This window comes from Bactrocera neohumeralis, chromosome 5, assembly GCF_024586455.1.
Source record: "Bactrocera neohumeralis isolate Rockhampton chromosome 5, APGP_CSIRO_Bneo_wtdbg2-racon-allhic-juicebox.fasta_v2, whole genome shotgun sequence".
Lineage (NCBI taxonomy): Eukaryota > Metazoa > Arthropoda > Insecta > Diptera > Tephritidae > Bactrocera > Bactrocera neohumeralis.
In genome coordinates, this window is record NC_065922.1 from 42,887,931 (window position 1) to 42,911,982 (window position 24,052).

The window sequence follows — 24,052 nt, forward strand, 5'->3', positions numbered from 1 at the left end:
ACTATGTCGATGTCGTCGTATATCTCGTACAGCTCATCGTTCCATCGAATGCGGTATTCGCCGTGGCTAACGCGCAAAGGACCATAAATCTTTCGCAGAACTTTTCTCTCGAAAACTCGCAACGTCGACTCATTCGTTGTTGACATCGTCCAAGACTCTGCACCATACAGCAGGACGGGAATTATGAGCGACTTATAGAGTTTGGTTTTTGTTTGTCGAGAGAGGACTTTGCTTCTCAATTGCCTACTCAGTCCGAAGTAGCACCTGTTGGCAAGAGTTATCCTGCGTTGGATTTCAAGGCTGACATTGTTGGTGGTGTTTACGCTGGTTCCAAGATAGACGAAATTATCTACGACTTCAAAGTTATGGCTGTCAACAGTGACGTGAGAGCCAAGTCGCGAATGCGACGACTGTTTGTTTGATGACAGGAGATATTTCGTCTTGCCCTCGTTCACTGCCAGACCCATTTTCTGTGCTTCCTTGTCACGCTACGTCAGCCTGGAGAAAGCAGAACTAACGGCGCGGGTGTGATATCAATATCATCGGCATACGCCAACAGCTGTACACTCTTATAGAAGATGGTACCTTCTCTATTTAGTTCTGCGGCTCGAACTATTTTCTCCAAAAGCAGGTTGAAAAAGTCGCATTCGATAGGGAATCGCCTTGTCTGAAACCTCGTTTGGTATCGAACGGCTCGGAGAGGTCCTTCCCGATCCTGACGGAGCTTTTGGTGTTACTCAACGTCAGTTTACACAGCCGTATTAGTTTTGCGGGGATACCAAATTCAGACATCGCGGCATAAAGGCAGCTCCTTTTCGTGCTGAAGAGGTGGTGTGTGTCGATTCTCCTTTCACGGGTCTTTTCCAAGATTTGGCGCATGGTGAATATCTGGTCGGTTGTTGATTTGCCAGGTTGACGGTGGGCTTTAATCTTTCACACAATACGCTCGATAGAACCTTATATGCGATGTTGAGGAGACTAATCCCACGGTAGTTGGCGCAGATTTTTTTATGGGTTGGGCATAGCACACTTAAGTTCCAATCGTTGGGCATGCTTTCGCCCGACCATATTTTACAAAGAAGCTGATGTATGCACCTTATCAGTTCTTCGCCGCCGTGTTTGAATAGCTCGGCCGGCAATCCGTCGACCCCTGCCGCTTTGTTGTTCTTCAGGCGGGCAATTGCTATTCGATATCTTCACTGGAACGTTAGCTCCATCGTCATCGATTTAATCGGGTTCTCCTTCTCCTGGTGTTGTGCGTTCACTGCCATTCAGCAGGCTGGAGAAGTGTTCCCTCCATAATTTAAGTATGCTCTGGGCATCAGTGACTAGATCACCTTTGGGGTTCTTACGGAATTCGGCTCCGGGCTTGAAAACTTCCGTAAGCCGCCGCATTTTTGTAGAATTTTCGAGCATTACCCCTGTCGGCCAGATATCAAGCTTTCAACTCACGCATTTCAGCCTCTTTCTTCTTCTGTCTACAAATGCGTCTCGCTTCCCTTTCAACTCTCGGTATTATCCCATCCCGCACGTGTAGTGGTCGATCGCCATTGCTGCGACACGGCACTCCTCGTCGTACCAGCGTTCTTTTGCACTTTCCGAAAACCAATGGTTTTTCATGTACGTAAGGAGTTTTTAAATATGTCCCACAGTTCCCTTATACCGAGTTAACATGGCTCAAGCAGCTCACTACTTCCGGTCTTTGACCAAGTATCCTTGGGTAGCCTAAGAACATCCGTTTTCGAAGGCGAAATAAAGCTGGAATCTTCTTTGTTGTGCGCTGTTTTTACGTAAAACACCCCCAGTGATGAGCTACAACCAGCCTCGGATGAGAGACCCCCCTTTTTAGAAATGGACCATATCACTGAAAAAATTTGACTCGAAAACGTCGGATCTATTTGTAGCTTTTCAAGAGCCCATAGAACGAAGCGATGCTGCTTTGGAAGGTCGTACGGCTTTAGTCCTTGCACAAGCTGCATTTTGTACTCTTTCAGTTTAAGAACTGGACGTAGAATACGCCAAGTCGCTCCACACGTCAGTCCGAATTGTTACGAATGGAGCCGAATCGACTCCCCACGGTCTTCGTGTACACTCTCAGCTACGGCTGCTATTGAATAAAGTACTTCTACGTGGATCAGCCGTTACTTTATAAAAACGTTTCAAATAAAGACATTTACCAAAGTAGGAAGAACATATTAATAAAAAAACTGAAATGACTTTAGAAAGGTATTCTCCAAAATTTTAGGTCAGTTCCTTGTTTTAGAAAGTACTGCCTGCATTAAGCAACTCAGCTATTGTGGCAGCCTAAAAAGGCGATATTTCAGAATTAAAAGCAGTAAGCTTGAAACAGCCAGTAAGTCCATGTTTAATACACAATTTGGAGCCCGAAAGAACCTCTCCAAAATGCCATTGAACTTTGACCAAGTTTAATCGACCACTTTTAATCACCTAGCCATATATGGTATAGTCAAATGGAAAAATTAAGCTCTTCAATCATACTGATATTGTTATAACCTGAAAGCCACCAGATTTCCAAGGCCCCTCCAGAGTTACAATAATGTTAAGAAATAAGGACACCAAATCAAATATATGGTGAAAAAGCCCTGCTAGACAAGAAACTGGGCGTGGATTCATTCATTCAAATGTGTTTAAATACAACTAAGAGCAAAATTTAAAAATTCCTATCGAAGTACCCTTTACCTGTACATACCATGCACGTTCGCCATAAAAAACTTGGCTGTCCCTCTACGCAGCGAAGACAGACATAATTATGCAAATACGCACAATTTCCGAAACCTTCTTTCATTTTCCTTTTTCGACACACTTCGTGCGTTTTTTCCAAACTTAAAAGCACTAATTAAACTCTGCTCATTTAAGTATAACGGTTAAGAGGATAATGAAGTTGAGTGTCTTAAAAACATTACTTTCTCGCTAGCTACAACAACAGGCTAAAAGACTAAAGGTGCTACACGCGCCTTACACCGCTCACATCCGACCATCCACCGTTCGGTTAATTGTATATTGGCTTTTCTCAGACGCATTGGAAATTTTCCAAACAACACTTTCACTTAACAGTACTTAAACCAGAAATTTATCACTTTTGCCAACAACAACAGCAGTACCGCAAGTGCTGCGGTTTCCGAGGCCACTTTCAAATGGACCCCTCTAATTTATTCAAATCTAGTCGGATATTGGAGGGCTGCCTGTGCAAACAAGTGAAAAGGCAAAAAGCTCAATGGCAGTCAAAAGGGGGTAAGCTTTTTCCTTTATCCTTGTCATGCTTTTCATATTTGAAACTATTGAATATATGCCGTTAAAGGCTGCTTGGAGCAGTAGCAAGCCGTAAATATGCCGGTTTTTCGCTCTTTGTCTATTGCCGTTATTCAACTGGGAATCTGGGCAAGGCTTGTGTGTGCTGCTCGTTTATATTCATTTATGTATTAAATACAAATGGAAATACAAAACACAAAATACAAGTACAACTATGAATACAAGTGCACAGCTGTGTGCACGCGCTGCCTGTGCACTTTCTTGGCAGTCAAAGAGATTCTTTTATTAGCACTTTAAACTATAAGTGCGTTATTTAATATTCAGCAAATTAACTGTATTTATTAGTTAGAAATAGAAATGCAATGCATGCGACTGCATTTGATCGCTCAGCTGGTATTTATTGTGGTCCTGGCATTGTGCGGATAATTGTGGCATAAAATATGAAGAAAGTAAAATCATTTGCGGAAGTCAATGTGGTGATACATATGTATGTATGTCGCCGTTTCCATAAATATAAAGCAGTTTTAAAGCTTCATAACTGTGTGAACCGGCTAAGCAGCATTCGGTTGGAATTCCCAATGAAGGAGCTTATAAATGCAAAAGGGCAAGGATATCTTTAATAATTAAGAAATGCTACAAAGGAACGGAAAATTATACTTACATACATATATTTGGTATAGCTGATAAGTCAGAAGCGTTTTTTTCTTGTTCAAAAATATACTCCAAAGATTTACATGCCTCGATTAGCCTTAGTCACCAACAAAAATACTGTTTTTTTATATTTTTGAGGTTAGATTAGAACTCAAATGCACTACTTCTTAGTCAGACGCAGACTGTGTACATTTGGATGCGTTATTTAACTTAGCTCAGGTGTGATAGCGCTTACTATTAAAATTAATGGTGTACTCTTTATTCTTTTACTTTGAAAAAAAAAATAAACAAAGTTACTAAAACTTCAAACTTGCTCAACAAGAGAAATCCGTTTAGTGCTAGATTTCATGTAATACCATGTTCCGATCAAAATTTTAAGTGATTAAATTACATTTAATCTATTCACTAATCTAGACTGTCTTCACTGCCGTTGGAAATTGATAAAACAGCTGTTTCTGACATTAAAAAATTTTTAACAACACAAGAAAACATTGTAGTGTCGTATTTTGTTATAAAAGTCGTCTTATTTTAAACATCTTCCATTTAATGGAAATAATGGACGCATGTTGTGATTTAGGCAGCCGATTGCCAGGTGAATTCAGATGCATTTGCTTTCATTTATTTGTTTGTTTTTATTTTTTTCTCTTTTTGTGTCAAAATCACCTGTGTTTGTGGGAAAAATTTTCCTACCAACAAACAGATGACACTGAATCCGAATCGCTAATCTTTTCGATGCTAAGATTAACAAGTGTAATTTTTGCACGCCGGCGTCTTGCTAAATCCCGTAGATTAGTGAGATAATCTACTTAACTTGGTATAAGTAGTGTTTATGTTTATCTTGTTTTTAGTGTTAGGTTAGGTTGGGTTAGATGGCTGATCAAAGATCACACGTATACTAATAATGTAGTCCTTTGTGATGCCATTGAAAAAGTACTCCCGTGTTCGGACTTATAGATTGGCGAAGCGCTTTGTAGCCAATACATAGTTACACAGACGCTTAACTTCAACACCCGCGAGTTCGGTGGGATGTCCAAAGGTATGCGCCCGCAAGTGTCTAAGTCTTGACCTCCCAAACGCGGGACAGTCAAGCAGGAAGTGCTGGCTTGTTTCTACCGCATCCTCTTCCAAACAGCTTCTGCAGTCAGCATCTGGTAAGATATCCATTCTTACCGCATGTAGGCCAATAGGACAGTGGCCTGTTAAGAGTCCCACTAATAATGATAGGTTAGCCTTTGTTATCGGTGTTGTTGTAGTATAAAATATATTTGAAATAAAAAAAATTCGTAAGAATAGTTTAGGTAGACTCGACTGTGTTTTGAGAACGAAAAGATTAATGAAAATTATTTACCGAGTGATACTAACCAATAAATACTTGAAACTAATCACACGACAAAAAAGTAGAATTCTCTGCCAGTATATTTTTTCAAAACCCAAATTTTCCGCAATTTTGGTTGTTATCAGTCTGACAAAATTCGATTTTTGATTAGATCGAAAAACTGGTAGGGAATTGTATGGAAAACTATAAGAAATGTCGAAAAATGTTGATGGTGATCGGATCGTTTGTCTCTGAGTAAACGCTGCGGCAAGAAAAACGCTTTTAAAGATAAACTGATAGGCCTGATTGAACTGTAGTAGTGAAAAAACTCGTTTCAAGAAAGCGCTGTCTAAGCACAACCTTAGTCAGCATTCAAAATAAAAATGTTGGGCTTATTTCGGGAATTTTCTTATTTAGTCCTGTTGGGCCGAAAGAGTATTTACTTTTTATCACTTTTCACCTTTATGGTATATGGCATATTGAGTAAAACCTGTATCACAAAACTCCATAAGAATCTTTAAAGAGGTGTTTTATGTTTGTGTTTTTTTTTTTTATTGATAATAAATGTCATTCGGTTAAGCCGATTTTGAGATACGATGAAGGAAAGTTTGATAAACATATTTTTGAGAAAACGCGTTTTAAGCTTCAAGTTCGCTTAAACAACAACTGAAGTGCTTATTCTTCTAACTGTTCCATCTTTTAAAGAACTTCGAATTTTTAAAACTCAGTTTGCTACCATCTTCTGGACATGTTGATAAAGTAATTTATGAAAAAATGACACCCTTAAGTGGCACAAAAAATTATTTATTGGGTAGTCGAAAAACTCTTTTCGTATTTTGTCAATAGATGTCGAAAAAATATGTTGAAAATGGCATCAAATCAGCTGTACTGTAAACAAACACCTACTTTCAAAAACATATATTGGAAAAAGGTTTCATTCGTCGTAGGAAAGCATCGACCGTGATTGGAGCAAAGTAACATAATATTTACGGATGAGTTAGCTTTTGTATTTTTCTAACCCATGAGATGTCCTTGGCTAAGGAAAGAATAAACATTTGATCAAAAGAGTGTTAAGTACCCCAAAAGGTGTATGTGTATGGCTACTTCTCTGCTCACGGATGGCCATCACAGGCACTAGCCTCCAATCCAAAATCAAATGCTTGGGTTAATGAAAGCCAAACTTTTAAGCAAACATTTAACGTGAACAAAAGATTTCAAAGATTTTCGACATAACTGGTGGTCGCTTCCTGTGGAGTATGCGGATAATTTAGTTGCAAGTTGTTATCAAAGATGTGAGGCTACAATGGACAATGCAGGAGATTGGAACAAGTATTGAATGAACGTCAACTATAACAACACTTTTCGGAAAACGATATTTTTTGAGACTTTTAGAGGGCTTTTTTTACAGTGCCCGGCACTCGAAGTGTAACCAATTACAAAAGCCATAAAGTCGGTTTGGAAAATTATTTTTATTTATTTTAAAGTACAAAATATGTGAAAATAATCATAAATTCAGTACCAATTCACTTTTGCTCGATATGACCACCTTTTGCCTTAACTAGGGCCTTGAGACGGTCAAAAAACGAATCGCAAGCTGCCCGAATGTGACTTGCCGGTATTTTGGCCCACTCACGGACAATGGCTTTCTTCAACATCTCGAGACTGGTATATTTTTTACTTCGGACCTTGCTCTCCAAAATGGCTCAGAGAGAATAACCCATTGGATTCGCATCTGTGAATTCGAGAGCCAAAGCCATTCTTGGTTCAGTCAGACTGCTGAGTCTTGTTGAAACGTCCATGGTCTCTCATAATAGGCTTTGACGTGCGGTGACAGCGGCCCAAACCATTTGCTTTTCGTCGGTGTGAATGACCGCTGGGCCTTTCGCTCTCTCAAGGGTTGCTGCTTCGGTGTGAGATCATGGGCCTTTTGGTACTTGTAAGGCTTAACCTTGAGCTCATTTTTCAATATACTTAAGATGCTGTGGTCGGATATTTTCAGCTCTTTCACGCTCAAGTCGCTTCTTCACTTTCCGAACCATATCACGTGACTTTGCAGTATTTTGATGACCACCTCCATGGGGTTTTGCGATGCTACCAGTATCATTGTAACAAGTGATGGTGCGATAAAAAAAGACTTTCTTCACATTAAGGTGTTTGAGCTCACGAATAATTGCTGGCTGTGATTTTCCAGCTAAATATAAAGCAATCGCACTATTACGTTTGAATTCCCTCGCTGATCACTTTTGGCAAAACGCTTTTGTACACTTGTGAACAATACTCCGAACTGTCATTCAGCAAATTTTTAAACAGCTAATGCCTGTGCGACAGCTGCGCGAACGGTCTGAAGTAGGTTACACTTTGAGTGCCACCCTGTACATAATGTCTATTATTACAAAATAATTATTCGCCTTCTGAAGTCAAATAAGATATTATCGAATAACACCAGGTGGACCTATTTCTCAACAGACACCGAAGGATTCAAGTATTTTGAAATATACGTTAATCCATATTCAGCGTTTAAAAGGCGCTGTTACGATGAAGGCATCCCTACATTTGACGAAAACGAAAAAAGAGTGAGTCAATACTGATACAATTATATAGGTGACGAAACTTTTCAAATGAAAGCTTTTGCTACGAAATATTTTTTTGATTTCTTAAAACGATACTCAAAATACGAAGATATACATAAGTACAAAAATAAAATCCTGCGAAACTAGAGAATCTCCACTGAAGCAGCGCTTGTCTTTTTGCATTTTCAATGCACTTTCGTAATATTTAATATTTCTTGCGAAAAGTTTACTCGCACAGCACTTTGCTTCGAAAATGTACGAATTCATGCAATATTTATGACAGCTGTGCACTTCAAAAGTTTCACACTCGAAGTGTTATACCGGGTGACTTGGCGCTACTACACTAACACTTATACGAGTATATAACAAACCTCTTAATCCTTGGTAAATTTAATATTTTTAATGGCTTTCATCAATAATATTGAAGCAAAATCAATGAAGGTGACGTGACTTTCATCAAAGCACTTCCGAAGCTTTAAAGCACTCAACTACTTCAAATAGAAGCTAAGCTGATTGCCTGCTACACATACATGTTAAAAGTGCTACACATATGTATATACACATATGTATGTATATACTAGTTATGTATCAGTTAGATAGTATTTTCATATACATACATACATACATATATCAATTCCATTCACTTTCTCCACTCAAAAACTTTTATTATTTGTTTGTAGACGCTCCCTCTTAAGACCTGCCATTACGCTGATTTTGACCTTCTGCTCCGCTTGTGTTGTACCTAGTTACCGTCATTGCTATTGTTGTTGTGTCACTCATTAACAAAGAGTATTCACGTTTCAACGCCGCCATGTACTCATGGCAACCACAGAGGACATGCACACAGCGGTGGCCTTTGCTTTGCGCTAGCCTCAGATTTGCCCTTCTGCCACTTGCCGCAAACAAACAAGTGCACAGGGGTATAAGCAAACACATAGCTACATACAAACATACATATACATATATATATACATGCATTGAAATCATGTATAATATAATGTTAACACTATAGATGCCCTGCAGACAAATTCCTTAGTCGCATAACTAAGCGTCACCGCTGGGAAAACGGAAAACGGTTCCGTGCCAAACCTGGTTAGTTTAACGCTGAAATATGTACGGGTTGCATCTATTTGAAAATTGTAAGCAAAAATAAAAAAAAAAAAATAGAAGAAGAAAGACAAAATAAAATAAAAAATCGCAAACAGTGTTGGCACATATTTACAAAATTTTCAAATTATAAACAAAAAAAGAAATTTAAAGCAGGAAAAAGAATATGGGAAAATAAGATACAAATCTCAAAAAGTGTTGCCACATATTTGAAATATTTCTTTCACAAAGCTGATAAATTAAAACACACCTATAAAATTGTAATCAAAATAAACGAAGCTTAAAATAGCTTATGGTTGAACACATTTTTGAAAAGGGTTGCCACTCACTTAAATTTGTTAATTAAAACCTCTACATTAAATGAAATATTAAAATATTTCCTTCAAACTAAATTCGCGGGCTTGAGAAAATATTTAATTGAAGATATGCATATTTGAGAAGCATTGCCATATTTTTATAATTCCTTCATTAAATTGAAAAAAAATTTATAGCATATTCATCAGTTCACATACATCACAACAGTTAAGAACGATTTCATTAAAAAACATAAGAATTTTGCAGAAGCGTTGCCACATATTTTAAACGCTTTAGTTAAATTGATAAAAAAAAACACGTTAACCTCTGTTGCACCGACCCTATAATACAAAGAAACAAATTTGCAAACAAGAACTTTATTTGGATCGTCTTGTATTACAACTACATACCATATATGCCATAGTAAGTTGATACCGACGAAAAAGCAGTTACTTGAGAAATAAAGGACGTATGCAAAATTTCAGTTTGATATCTCAAAAACTTTGGAACTGGTTAGTATAAAACTAAGTATATAGACGGGTATGGCTAAATAGACTCAGCTCGAAAAATTGTATAGGGTTTCCGCAGTTTCCTGTGGGTATTGCAAACTTTCCTGTTCAGGGCACAAAAATACAATATTGTCTCATAAGCAGTGAGTGTAGTTAGTTCTTCTTCACACCGCTTACTTGGTTATAACCGAGTCTCCAACAGCGCGCCAGGCGTTCTACCTTTTCACTTTTTGGCGCCAGTTGTAAATTCCAAGTGCAGCCAGGCCCTTCTCCACCTGGCCTTTCCAACGGTGTGAAAGTCTTCTTCTCTCTCTGCTTCCCCCAGTGGGTCCTGCGTCGAATACTCTCAAAGCTGTAGGTTTTCATCCATTCGGACGACATGACCTAGCCAGCGTAGCCGCTGTTTCTTAATTCGCTGAACTATGTCAATGCCGTCAAATATCTCGTACAGCTCACCGTTCCATAGACTGCGGCATTCGCCGTTTCCAATGCGAAAAGTACTATAAATCTGCCGCATAAACTTTCTCGTAACGCCGACTCATCAGATGCTGTCATCGGTCATCCCTTATACAGCAGGACGGGCATGATGAGTGACTTGTTGATTGTTAAGAAAGGACTTCACTTCTCAATTACCTACTCAGTCCGATGAAGAGCGTATTGGCAGGATTTATTCTGCATTGGATTTCGAAGATGACGTTGTTGTTGGTGTCTATGCTGGTTCCAAGATAGACGAAATTATCTAAGTCTTCGAAGTTATGACTATCAACAGCGATGTGGGAGCCAAGTCGCGAGTGCGACGACTATTTTTTTGATGATGGAAAATATTTCGTCTTGCCCTCGTTCACCACCAGACCCATTTGTTTCGTTTCCTTATCCAGTCTGATAGTCCAGATAGCAGAACTAACGACGCGTATGTCGAGGCCAACCATATTAATATCATATCGTCGTATGCCAGCAGCTGTACACTCTTATAGAAGACTGCACCTGCTGGATTGAGCTCCGCAGCTCGAATTATTTTCTCCATCAGTAGATCGAAGAAGTCGCACGATAGAGAGTAAAGTTAATTATGATGAGATATTTTGAATAAAGGTTTCCACATGTTTAGTTAATTTAATTAGATATGCATATTTATAAACAATTAGAGATTTTGGTTTCATACGAGAAACAGTTGAGAAATATTTGTAACACCTAGAAGCATTTAAAAAAGTACCAATAGGTTATGTATCGGTTATATGGACATAAATATTATTACTCTTCTTATTGAACAGAATTTTGATGAAACAATCTTCAGTTTTGTTATGAATATTTCAAAATATATTTTTTTCAATTATCGACCATAGTAAAAACAATAATCTCATCTTTATCACTTTAACGTCTTGCTAATTTATCAATATTGGCAATTTATCAACAATTTTATATGCAGTGTTATGAAAAACAATTTACTTGATAAGTTGTTAAGATGACAAATACTCTTGACAATGCTTTTTACCAAAAAAAAACAGAAATCTGCTTTTTCTGTCCTTAAGCTTTTTATTTTTCAATTTTTTTTTTTTCATTTCGAAAGCATGTCAAAAGCATTTTTACTTGATAAGAATCTTGATAAATTAACAATATTTTGTTGATGTGGAAAGTATAAGGATTAGAGGTTATAGACACCGTGTTTAGCTGCTGTTGTTGTGGTTAATGTAGCGGCTATAGAATTGCTACTTATTGGAACTTATTCTAGACCCTTACGTTGTCTTTAATAAACGATTTTCTTGTATATACACACTTAAGAATCGATACTGAGTTACTTCAAAACATCAATTTCACCTGTTCAACCTAATTAACCTACTTCATGTTATTGGAGATGCCATAAAGCGATACCGGTACATAAATATTATATCAACGAGTGAGCAGCTTTTGCGCCATTAATCCACATCTACAACAAGCTGGCTTACATTTGACGTAAAGCTCGAGTTCCACAATCTTATTTTATCTAACCACGCTATGCTTTCCTATAGGGTACTTACAAGTCTATTCACATGTATTTACTATATACATATGTGTGGCTTACACACACATTTTCGCATTAATGCTGAGGTAGCATTCATTTAATTATGCGGTCATTTCATCAGCGCCTTGTTTATCTTTATTATAATTAAGAAATATCCCAGGGGAATAACATTTATGCGGAATTATATAAACATGGAAATAAATATATTTTTTTTTTGTTTTATATAATATCCGTCAGCATATTGGTGTTGATATAATTGTGGGTAGAGTGGCTTTTATAAGTGGATGTATGAAGATTAGAAATATTACAAAAATATTAATGCTACAATCTCGTTGCTTAAACCTCTGTTAAATATTTGACCACGCTTTGACTATGGAAGGACTTTCTTCAATTTGGGTAAGCACTTAACTAAAACTTACATTATGGTTGAAAAATGGCTAGATAGAAGAAAACTATGCTAGCTACCTAGTAGTTTTCAAAGATAAGGACCGATTTCAGCCATATTTAGTCCATATTACCTTATGCAAAGATTAGTACCTCTACCTCATTTCAAGATAGCTCGGTTATTCCTCCATACATTCACCGAAATATTGCGTTTCATTACATCAAAGAGAGAGAGCTCGTGTAAAAATGTCGTTTACTTTTGATGACTTTCATTCAAGTTTGTCTTGATAACTTCTATAATGCTGAAAAGATCCTTGAAAATCATAATATTCAAGGCAATTAACTAATTGAGATTTGTTAACTTCCAAAAATATTCCACACCGAGGAAAATAAAACCTGAACTAGCAAACAAATATAGTAAGTATATATTAAACAAACAATATCTAGTAAGTATTGCACTCCTAACAGTGCTAATATTTACGACCGCCACTGTAACAAAGTGCTTTTGACTTGTAATCACTGGCACACATACACTCAAACATACGGCTTTTGACTGCCCATTTAATTACGTACGAAATTCTTGCGGCGACGTCAATTGTCGAATTTTCCAGGCACCACCAACAACAACAACAACAACAACAGCAAATTTTTCCACACTATACACATTACATTTTGGCCATATCAAAAATTTAAGGCGCAAATAAAACTAAAGCTCGTTAAAAGCGACTTGGTTACTCGCCTACATATCATACTTAATGGTATGCACAACCGTAAAACAATACAAAAACAAAGCAAACCAAAAATGAAATTGTTGGCCAAACTTTGTTTGATCACAGCGGAAGGCTTAATTTACTTACTTGTAAACTTTTCGCAGCTTTTCAATGAACATAATTTTTCATGCATTTATTATAAAGACGTTACACATGTATTGTACATATGTATACTATGTATGTGTACTTCTATGTATTTGTAAGTATGAGCATACACAATTGGGTATAAACTTACGGATGTGCGAAACTTAGTATTTTCATGCACATAATATTAGGGTATTACCTAATAACTCGAAATATTATTATTATATAATATCAAAGTTCAAATGAAGAGAAGCCGGGCTTAAAGTCGGACGATGAGCGTGGCACCGACCACATTTCGGTGAAAAGCCATATCTCAAGACCTACTCGACCAATCCACCAATCGGATTATACACGCCTACAACCTATATACTTGTACAAAGTTTTAAATTCCATCTGATTCCTTCACTTTCCAGAATGCAAATCAAGCCCCAATGACTTTATCGAGATAAAACTTTGCCCGAATAGTTTATGTAAAGTAGGTAACTTTATGACCAAAAATCCAAATCGAACTATTTAACTTCCCAGATATGAATATGGGTCGAAAGTTCCAAATGCGAAATTTCTATCGAAAATATTGGTCAATCTGTGAGATATATTATGTAAATTCGGAGAGTATCTTTATCTGACTGTATGTCAAAAATGGTTCGTAACGGTTCAATAATTTCTTTAGCAACTATATGCATAATAGAAAGTTTTTCGAACTTCCACTAGACTTTATACCGCATATATCGGCAAATGTGTCAGTTATTTTAATAAAATTGAGTGAGCACCTTCCGATTTCTGAGTATTTTTGTGCTTAAAATAAATAAAATACGGTGAAGCTTCAACAATTTTAGGATTGGATTAGGTGTGGAAAAGTTGTTTCTCCTCAAAATTTTCTCAAAGCCTAAGCAGACCCTTCGATCTCAATTTGCGTTAGATGCGCTATTTTCATACATTATCCTAAAAACTTTATACCTTTACATCACATTTCATTGTTGTGTTCAAACAAATTGATGCTCTCAATCGTCTCGTCTTATATTCGTTATGATTTTTTTATCCGCAGATCCTTAGAAACCTCAGATTGATCAAGAGAGGCTTAGCCTATTCGTTGTAGAAACTGTTCCTGTAATTGGGAATCCAAATTATGAACAAATGGAGCCTTTGGTGACGTAAAGGCTAGTTATGGCGTTTGTATTCTGCCGTAGTTGTTCAATAGAATACCATAGACCTTCTCTATGCCTAGTACTACCGCTTGAAAGATGAAACGTATCGAGCTAATCAGAGTTGTTATTGCCGTAGCAACAGAACACATTCCTGAAGTAATTTCGCGGCAAGGCGCTGAGTTGAAAGTCCTTGGCTTGCTAGTCCGCTCCGGTTACTAACACCCAACTGCCTACATCGCCGTCCATTTTAGACCTGTCGACTTAGATTGAGATAGTGTCATTCCCTTCTCCATGCACGTCTAGAGGGTATTCTCACCTGGAACTAACTATTGATATACAACTTTGGGAGGATTATGGCAGTCAGACTTATTTAGATTAGTTACGAGCTGTTTTAGAATTTCGCTATGTCTATAACCACCAATCTCATTAATTTTTATAGCAGAAAATGTTGTCACTACCCATTTAAAAGCATCTATGGGCAGTTGATGCATAGTAAGCGCATCAATCGGACATGACTTCTTGGCACCTGCACCTAATATTCTCTTGTTATATTGTTTCTTGGCCATTAAACCAGCGTTATATAGTATACGTGAGAATTGCTCTAATGACAGCTGTATACATCTACATGACTACATACGGTTTTAAGGCCAGCAGCAGCTGAGTACCCCATTGCACGTATAAGAGGCTATAACATCCCTTCAGTTTCGTTTGATGTATAGCAGTGTTAGGGAAGTGGAAATTGAGTTAGTTTATTCGGAACCAGCATCATTTCTGTCTTACTAAAGTTAATCCTTACTACGTTATTCACGTGCCAAAGGTGGAACCTTCGTAAAGATCTTTCCATAATCTCACTAATTGTGGAATAAAACAGCCCTGATACTCCTTAAACTATATCTGAATATGCCACTGCTTTCACTCCTTCTTTCGTTAAGTTTAAGTAGTGTACTGTTATAAGAAATAATTGAAGAATCCGATTTAAAGAATTTTTAAACGCACACAACTTCTTGGTCCGCCCTAATGCGGATTATTTCAGCATATTGCTTTTTAATATAGTTAAGTACTATGAAAAATGGTTAGTTTGCAAAAGTTTGGCATAAATATATTAAGCTAACTTTAGCGATATTGCCAGTTTACAGCGTTACCAAAAAAATGTGCCCCTAAAAGTATGCAATATGTTTTTTTGTTATTTGCTTATTTCGGGTTTTGCGTTATTGAAAATGCGTAATGAGCTTTCAATTTGTTTTAGATTGTGACTTTTTTTGAATTTTTTTCGCATTTTGTGATTAATGAGCATATTTCTATATCATATATGTAAATATAATACATATAGTATATGCTATCGCATTATCGCCAGCCAGCATGTGTGATAAAAATTTTCGAAATTTACTTGCATTGGTATGCATTGCGTATTTCATTGCATGGCATTTCAATTTAGTGGTTAGGTTGTAATTAAATTGAATGCAATTATTTTTAATGCGTAAGAATTTAATTGCGATTTAATTACCAGGCGAAAGATTAAAGCGCTAACCTATGTGAGGGCGTATTTAATGAAAGCGATTTCGCACATAATAATTAAATATTGGTGATTTTCGGGTTTTGTCTGCTTTTATTGTGTTATACCCTGAACAGGGTATATTCAGTTTGCCTCGAAAATTGTAAAACATAGAAGGAAACATTGAAGTCCTTATAAAATGGATATAAAAATGACCAGCGTGACGAGGTGCGTGGCTTTAGCCATGTCCATCTCTCTGTATATACGCGAACTCGTCCCTCAGTTACTGAGTTATCATTCTGAAATTTGGTTTGGGTTCTTTTCTTCCCAAAGAATTGCTTATGTGTTGGAACCGCCGATATCGGGCGACTATAGCACATAGCTGTCATACAAACTGCTCGATCAAAATCCAATCTTTCTATGGTAAACTTGTTTTATTTGAAAATATATCTTCACAAAATTAGGTACAGCTTATTTTCTGAGATATATCTACAATCCCCGAAAAAATTATACCGATCGGACGACTATGGGATATAGCCCCCATACAAACTGATCAATCAAACACAAATCCTTGTATAAAAAACTTGTTTATTGGACAAGATATCTTCACAAAATTAGGCACAGATTATTTCCCGAGACATCGCTACAATCCCCGAACAAATTTTTCAGATCGGACGACTACAGCATAAAGCTGCCATACAAACTGATCAATCAAACACAAATCCTTGTATGAAAAACTTTTTTATTGGGCAATATATCTTGTACGGACACATTTTTATTTGTAAAGGGTATTATTGCTTTGGTACAACCAAATTCAAAGTTTTTTTCATGTTTTATTTTGGTTTTAATTGCGCTTTATGCAGTGGCATAGTGCTGATCGCCATCTATCGACGCATTGCCATTAGCATTGCCATTAAATATTGTTTGCTGATATACTTATATACATATACAGTTAACGGCAAATAAATGAGCAAGCACTATTTAAGCATAAATTTATATATAGACATTTGCGTAACTGTATTTTCGTAAGTTGTAGCTCCTCATTCTCACTAATTGGTTTAATTATTTGCCCACTTTGCCACAAATCCCTTTTACTTATTCATACACACACACACAAACACACATTTACAAACATATTTAACCACTCATAATATAAGTGTGTATTTGTATGAGCAGAAGTGCGCTTTTATGCTCACTCTCATAACCACATAATTGCCAATTAGTGATTAATGTGGAAAGTGTTTTCCTTGTCCTTTATATGGTTGCCACTTTGTTTCAATGAAGCATAACTGCGCAAGCTTACATATTGGCTCTTTCTCTTATTTAATATTCAAAATTAATATTTATTACATTCACATGCACAAGCACTCACACATACATACATATACATATACATATGTCGAGTTGAATTTTGCCGTGTAAATGCTTGGGTTAATTGAATTCGTTTGGCTGCTGACAAAATAGTTTAAGTTGCAGTAAATTAATGCCGATGTACTCGGCTCGTATTTAAGCTCTTTCGATACATGTGTATACACGTATTCAATTATTGCGTAATTTGGAATGCGAAATCAACTTGTTGTTAAAATGTACACAAATATTTCAATTACACTTAAAGCGTAACCAAAAACGCCACAAATTTCACTGAGTTGACCTCGCTTGGCCTCACTTGGACAAATCAGCATTTTCTCCGACTCTAGCAATTGTTACTGCTAGCATTTTTCACTGTTAGTGTTAGAGTTCGCTTGAAGTGCTAAATTTAAATCAAACATATACTTACATACATACATCTGATCAAATTTGATCCGGACTGATTTTTATTTTTTTTTGAACAAAAAAGAAAATATTTAATTTATATAAAAAAAAATATTTTTGTAAAAAACAAAACAAAATATTTTGTAAAAAAAAATAATAAAAAAAATATTTTTGTTAAACACATACTTTTGAAAATTACTAATATTTTGTAAAAAAAAAACTTTTGTAAAAAGAAAAAAATTGTTAAAAAAACTTTTGTAAAAACAAAAAATTTGTTAAAAAAATATTTTGCAAAAAAAAGTATTTTTAGTATCTAAATACAAAATACGCCTTCATAATAGGCTCCTTTAGAGCTTTATCAAATTTTCCCTACAGTGCCCAGCCAATTTTGGTTTTCCGGTTTCAGCTCATAACTGGAGCATTCCAGCATTGACACAGTTTATAACCAAAACATTAACCAAAATGTGTTGAATCCATCGATAAAACATGTTAAGAGCTTCTCTTATCTCTCTGATGCCAACGCGACGATTTTGAAGCCTGTTTCTGTAGCTTTACCGATGTCATTATTAGACTTTTCGGCCTTCGCTTTCAGTCTTTGCCGCTCAATTAGTGGTGTTTGTGATTCGTGATAAAAAAAGACTCACCAAACCGATGTCATTATTAGAAATTTCGAAATTTCAAGCATATTCGTTGTAAAATGTTTGCCCATATTAAAAATTTCCAGACAAACTTTTACCGTCGTGAACAAATAGCTGACAAACACCCACTAACTGGCATATGGACATCAAACTTCGCACAGAAATTTAAAAAGGTTCTATTAATCTAGGAAAAGACGTTTTATTTATTTGGTTTTCACACGAAGTTTATATGGATCAGTCCCGGTCAATTTTGAACTCTCAAAATAAAAGGGATGCTTGTTGCAGACACAAAATTTTTTCTGGTTTATCCTAACCTACAAGTAACAACTTGGTTTCAACAAATAGGTACAATACACTTGAGCAAATTGTTTTAAAAATCGTCGAAATTTATTTTAAAAAAATTCCATAATTATGACTTTCTATGAAATGGCTATAAAACACATCTCCGTCTTGTCGGGTAGCTTCATAAGAGCGATATTTGGATTGCATATATGGTTTGAAGCATTCATCAGTCTTCCCATACATCAATGAAGATCGTCACAGGCAAATGCTGTCCGACTTTGGTGTTTCCCACGGGCATACTTATCAAATGTCCATATGCTAATGGACTAAAGGGTTCCAACAGTCCTTTTACTGAGTCATATCAAAAAAAGGATTCGTCAATCCAACACTAAGTTATGTGATTTGATTCCGTTGGACTACTTTTTGTGGGGACATAAAATCGTTAATCATTGATCTAGAGTAAACCAACTACGACTGACTAGTTAAAAATCGAAATTTATTATTTTTTTTTTGGGAGTAAACAGGGTTTTCCAATAAGAAGAATATGATTTATTTTCGATCTAGTTTATTGCTAAAGACCAATGTCTTCAAATAACCACACAAGAACCAGTCTATTGGTGTTAAATTAGATTTCTTGGAGGCCATTAAATGTTCCAATTTCTTGAAATAATCGAAACTCCAAACTTTTCAGGCATTAATTTGGTTGTTACACGTACTGTGTGGCACGTAGCCTTGTTGGGACCAGATTTTTTCAAGACCAACTTTTCCAATTGCGAACATAAAGTTAATTGTCATCGCTCTATACCGCTCTCCATTGACCGTAACAGTGTCAGCAATAAATCACACCACTCAGATGAAAGTGACCCTCAATGCGAGCGGATAATTTTCTTAAAAAAATCGTTATAGTTTTCACGTTGTTCCAAGACAAAATCAGCAAATTCACGCCGTTTACTGCGGTCCAATGGCTACAGTTCTTGAGTGAGAACAATTTTATATGGGTGCAAATCCTTTGTTAAAAGAGGCCAGGTTGTGGTTTGAGACAGCCTTAATTCTAAAGAAAGTCTTGGAATTGACAAATTACGGTCTTCAGCAACACTTGCCTGACGGCAGCAATATTTTCATTATTTTCAGCGGTTCTTTGTCTTGTTGGCACTTGAGCATAATGACGATTATTACGACCTTAAAAAAGCAAAAGCGTAAGAAAAGTTGCAATTTAAAACGATTATTTTAATAACAGAATTGAATAATTTGAAAACGTTGTTCTTGCGTATATCTTTCTCTGATGAAATTGTAAACATTACTGAATACAAATAAAAAAAATTAGCTCATGTCCGATTAAAAATGGTCGAAACAACACTATGAAATCATATCATCCTTATTAGAAAAGCCGGTATGTGATATACACTCGTGGCCACGCAAAGCTTACCACTTACGTTCGGACTTTTTTTCGGACTTTTCCGATTCGTTCGGGATTGTCTTTAATTTTGTTTTTGAGTTTTTGTTCAAGAAACCCTGAGCCAATAGTTTCAATTCTTTTCTTGTATAAAGCCTTACATTTGCATGGAAGATATTTTATAGTCTCTTTTTCTTCAAAACCATACATTTTCATGGAATATATTCTATAGTCTCTTCTTCTTTCAGCTACTGACAGCTTTCACAGCAGCTATTGTATGGTGTTGTCAGGCTGCTGGCATGTCTGCCCATTAGAAAGTGATCTGTAAGCCCTTTTCCTAGTGTTCTTATGTCCTTTTGAATTTTATTAGTCGGCATATGCGACCCATATTCCATATATGCCATGTTTGCCTGCTTGTTGAGCAAATTAGAGATTGCCTCCACTGAGACTCAGTGAATGAAGTAAAAGTTAATTCTTCGAATTTTACAATGTCTGAATTTATTGAACAAAGAAGTGCGATAATGCACCACCTCATACGGCATTGGTTATTCGGCATTTTCAACTAAATACCCTCTATTCTAGTATAGGGTGATGTTTCCTCTGGCTAGTTCATCTTCATCATATTTATCTGGGTTATCAATTAGTCCTAGAACCCATTGCGAGTTTATCGGGAAATAGTATGTTAGATCCACCAAGTAATCACAGATTATTTCTCTATCTTTGATGAAACAGTAAAAGATTTTATTGACCGTCTGTTGTGAGCACACGCGATATTTGCCTAAAACTATGCTAGGTAATTTTTCTTCCAAATTATTTCGTATTTCCCATTCAAATCAAACAATATTTTCTTATTATTACCATCAAGTCAACCACATCAACTAGCATTTCTCGTCTAAATGACAATAAATGTCTAAATAAATAAAATAAATAGTAATAAACAACGCATACCTGGGATTGCAGCACAAAACCACTTAACTGTAATTGACCAAATATGCTCTGCAAACGTTTAACACGATTATTAGTGTTTCATTACACGTCAGACACACATACACACAGACATTATATGTATAACTAAACATCCACATATTATGTAAGTGTACGTACATAAATTACATAACTGTAAATGCCTTAGCCAATTTATTTATGCCAATCTTTATTTAAATGACGTGCGTAAATTAGTCAGGACACACAACAAATGAAACGCCCGATATAGATGAGCGCCATAATTCCTGAGGTACTTTCAGCAAGCTGAATGAGTATTCACACACACACACACAAACTAAATGAATAAATGATTAAGTGCTAAAGTGAATGAATGAATGAATGAATGGGGCGAGTAATATATAAAGATATATATATATATATAAATAACAATAGATGAAATGGACAAATGTCATTCATTCACAGCGCCGAAGTGTTGGTGGCAAGTGTAAAGAACAGTCGAAGACAAAAGATAAGAAGAGGAAGCAGCAGCATAAGTAGAGTGCTTAAAAGGAAAAACATTGCAGTGCTTTGTGCTCAAATAAAAATAACAAAAACACAGTGAAAAATAAGTGGCAGTCGAGCAAGGCTGAGAAGGTGGGAATCGCCACCAAAGTGGAGACATCAAGTGTGGTCTCATCGGTGCTAAATTAAATTTATACCATCGAGCGCACGAAACAGACGTTATCCGGCCGCCCACTGTGGTTAACACAAAAGGATGCGAGAATAAAATAAAATAAAATAAATAAAAAATAAAATAAAATAGGAAAAATAAAAACAGAAAACAAATAAAATAGGCAAAACAAGACGACGCAGCAGAACGTAGAAGACAAAACGAATGGGCTGCAAGTCCATGTGGCAGCCGACGTGGCAGTCAAATGTAAATGGAACACTCATTGCCGCTGAGCCGAGCGCAGCGCAGCGCAGACAACAATTCACAGTGCTATCGGTGTGGTAGTCGGTCTTTAACGGCCTGCAACCGACGACGACGATAGCATTGGACGGTAGGCGTGGGAGCGACCAACCGCCGACGAAGCAAATGTATAATAAATTGCATGAAAAACTCAATCATTACGCCAGCAGCAGGGAGCTAATTTAGTTACACACATCACCAGCTAACAGCCAGCCCACAGCCTTGGCAAAGCAGCAGGACCAACCTATCAGCCGGTCAACTGCTGGTTTGTGATTTTGGGGGCTCAGATTGAATGACTTGTTCACACTGTGGTGTCGCAGCAGAGGCAGAGACAGAGACAGCGACAGCAACAACACAGTGAATTAATTTCATTCACAGTTCTCATCAACAACAGCAACAACAAACCCATTTTGAACAAGAACAAAAACAACAACAACACATACTATCATTATTGGCAACGCTGTTTCATTTGCATTTGCTTGCAGCCACCAACAGCTTGAGGAATAACCAAAGACACGACACAGTTGGGGTCCGGTGCGCAAAGGAATGAACGTATTAGTCGCTGTGGCAGGCAAAGTGACGGTACCAGTAAGACAGCTTATGCCATAGTCGCCTTGGTGTCACTTTAAGTTGCCGTCAGTGGAATAGCAACAAATCACTGTCAAAGGGCTCATTGTCGGTAGTGTGTGTGCATTAGAGTCGGTCGAACTTTGCAGACTCTATAGTTTGGTTTCGGAGTAGTGGCGCGTAGGCTAGCGTCCGCTTGACGTTCGGTCGCTTGTGACATTTTGTGATAGTAAACATCTGGCTGTTTGTTGTCCTTCGTCGCTTGTCGCTTGTCGTTCGTCGTTCGCTGCGCGCCGTGCCAACGTCATTCGTCGTTCGAAGTTCGAAGTGTACCCAAAGGCGTTTGTTCGGGCGGCTGTGGCGTTGGGTGGGTGATGCCAACCCATTGAGAGCAAATGATGAAGCACAAGGGTTCCAGTTATTGCTGTCGCTGGTTCACACTTTTCTTGCTCGCCATGGGCATTGTTCTTGGTAAGTAGCATTCATTGTCTTTGTATTTTGTAATCATTATTTGTTTTCGCCCTTTAATGGATTCGCTAAATATCCCGCTTAACTGCTGCTTTGTTAGTCATAATAATTAAAAGTAATGAAGTACAATTCTTGGTTTAATAAAGTTTGTCATCGCTAGTTTATTGGTGGGTATTTAAGATAGGCGTGATAACCGGCACGATATGCAACAGATAAAAGTGTGCTTGGGGAAATGAGTTCGAAAGGAATTCAATTGAAATTCTTGATTTATATTTGTAATTAGTCAAGTGTAAAGTAATGTGAAGGTATAAACCCACGGGCGAAGGTTATTGCGCAATCGAATTAGATATGCATATATAAAGAATAGTAAGCATAGTAAGGTTATACCTGAATATGAACCTTAGTGAAGATCATCGTTCCATCTACTACGGTACTCGCCGTTGCCAATGCACAAGAGACCATACATCTTACGCAAAACCTTTTTCTCGATAGCTGCTAGGGTCGACAAATCAGTTGATATCATTGCCCATGCTTTGACACCATATAGCAGGACGGGAATGATGAGGGACCTGTAGAGTTTGGTCTTTGTTCGTCGGGAAAGAACTTTACTTTTCATTTGCCTGCTCGGACCAAAGTGGCAACTTTTAGCAAAAGTGATGCTATTTTGGATTTCAATGCTGGTATTGTTGTTGTTGGCGTTGATGATGCCTCCAACATAGACGAAATTATCTACGACTGCAAAGTTATGACTGTCAACAGTGACGTGCGAGCCAAGTCGCGAATATAATGACTGTTGGTTTGATGACAAGAGATATTTCAACTTGTCCTGGTTCACAACCAGACCCATACGCTTCGAGTCCTTATCCAGTCTAGAGAAAGCAGCTTTGTGGGGATACCAAGTTCATACATAGCGGTAGTCAAAAACAGCTTTGAAATCGACGAAGAGATGGATCATCTTTTTACGGGTCTTTTCCAAGATTTGTCGCGTGCTGAATATTTGGTCAGTTGTTGGTTTTTCAGACCTAAGGCCACACGGATAAGGTTCAATCGGTCTGTTGACGGTGGGCTTTGATCTTTCACACAATACGCTTGATAGAACCTTATTCGCGATGTTGAGGAGGCTTAACTCACGGTAGTTGGCACTGATTGTGCGGTCTACTATTTTGTGGATTAGGCAGAGCACACTTAATTCCAAACGTCGGGCATGCTTTCCTCCAACCATATTCTACAAAGATGCTGGCAAGCTCCTTATCAGTTCTTCGCTGCCGTGTTAGAATAACTCGGCCGGCAATCCTTTTTCAAAGATACTTTAAACACTATTTAATGCAAATCTAAGAGCAACAAGAAAAAATCATACAAACTTTCCCAGATACTGCCGTATCAGAACTAGTAAAATAAAGGGTGAGTTAGAGAGTGTTTTTGTCTGTAAGTTTAGATGGAGCATGATTACTAAATACGTAGAGCAGAAAAT

At 37.1% G+C, this 24,052-nt stretch overlaps 1 protein-coding gene across 4 annotated transcripts in view; it reads left to right on the top strand.

Annotated features, from left to right (window-relative positions):
- The window catches only part of LOC126760570 (uncharacterized), a 439,995-nt gene that overhangs the window by 27,238 nt on the left and 388,705 nt on the right, over positions 1-24,052 (top strand). For 2 of the 4 annotated variants that reach the window (XR_007667221.1, XM_050476302.1), the window contains exon 2: positions 20,832-22,584. Coding sequence is in view for 3 of the 4 variants with exons in the window: in XM_050476302.1 (XP_050332259.1) it covers positions 22,509-22,584 (76 nt within the window). In the remaining variant the exon portion in view is untranslated. Of the gene's footprint in view, positions 1-20,831; positions 22,585-24,052 lie in introns of those variants that run through there. The other 2 variants (XM_050476300.1, XM_050476301.1) reach the window with 1 other exon arrangement.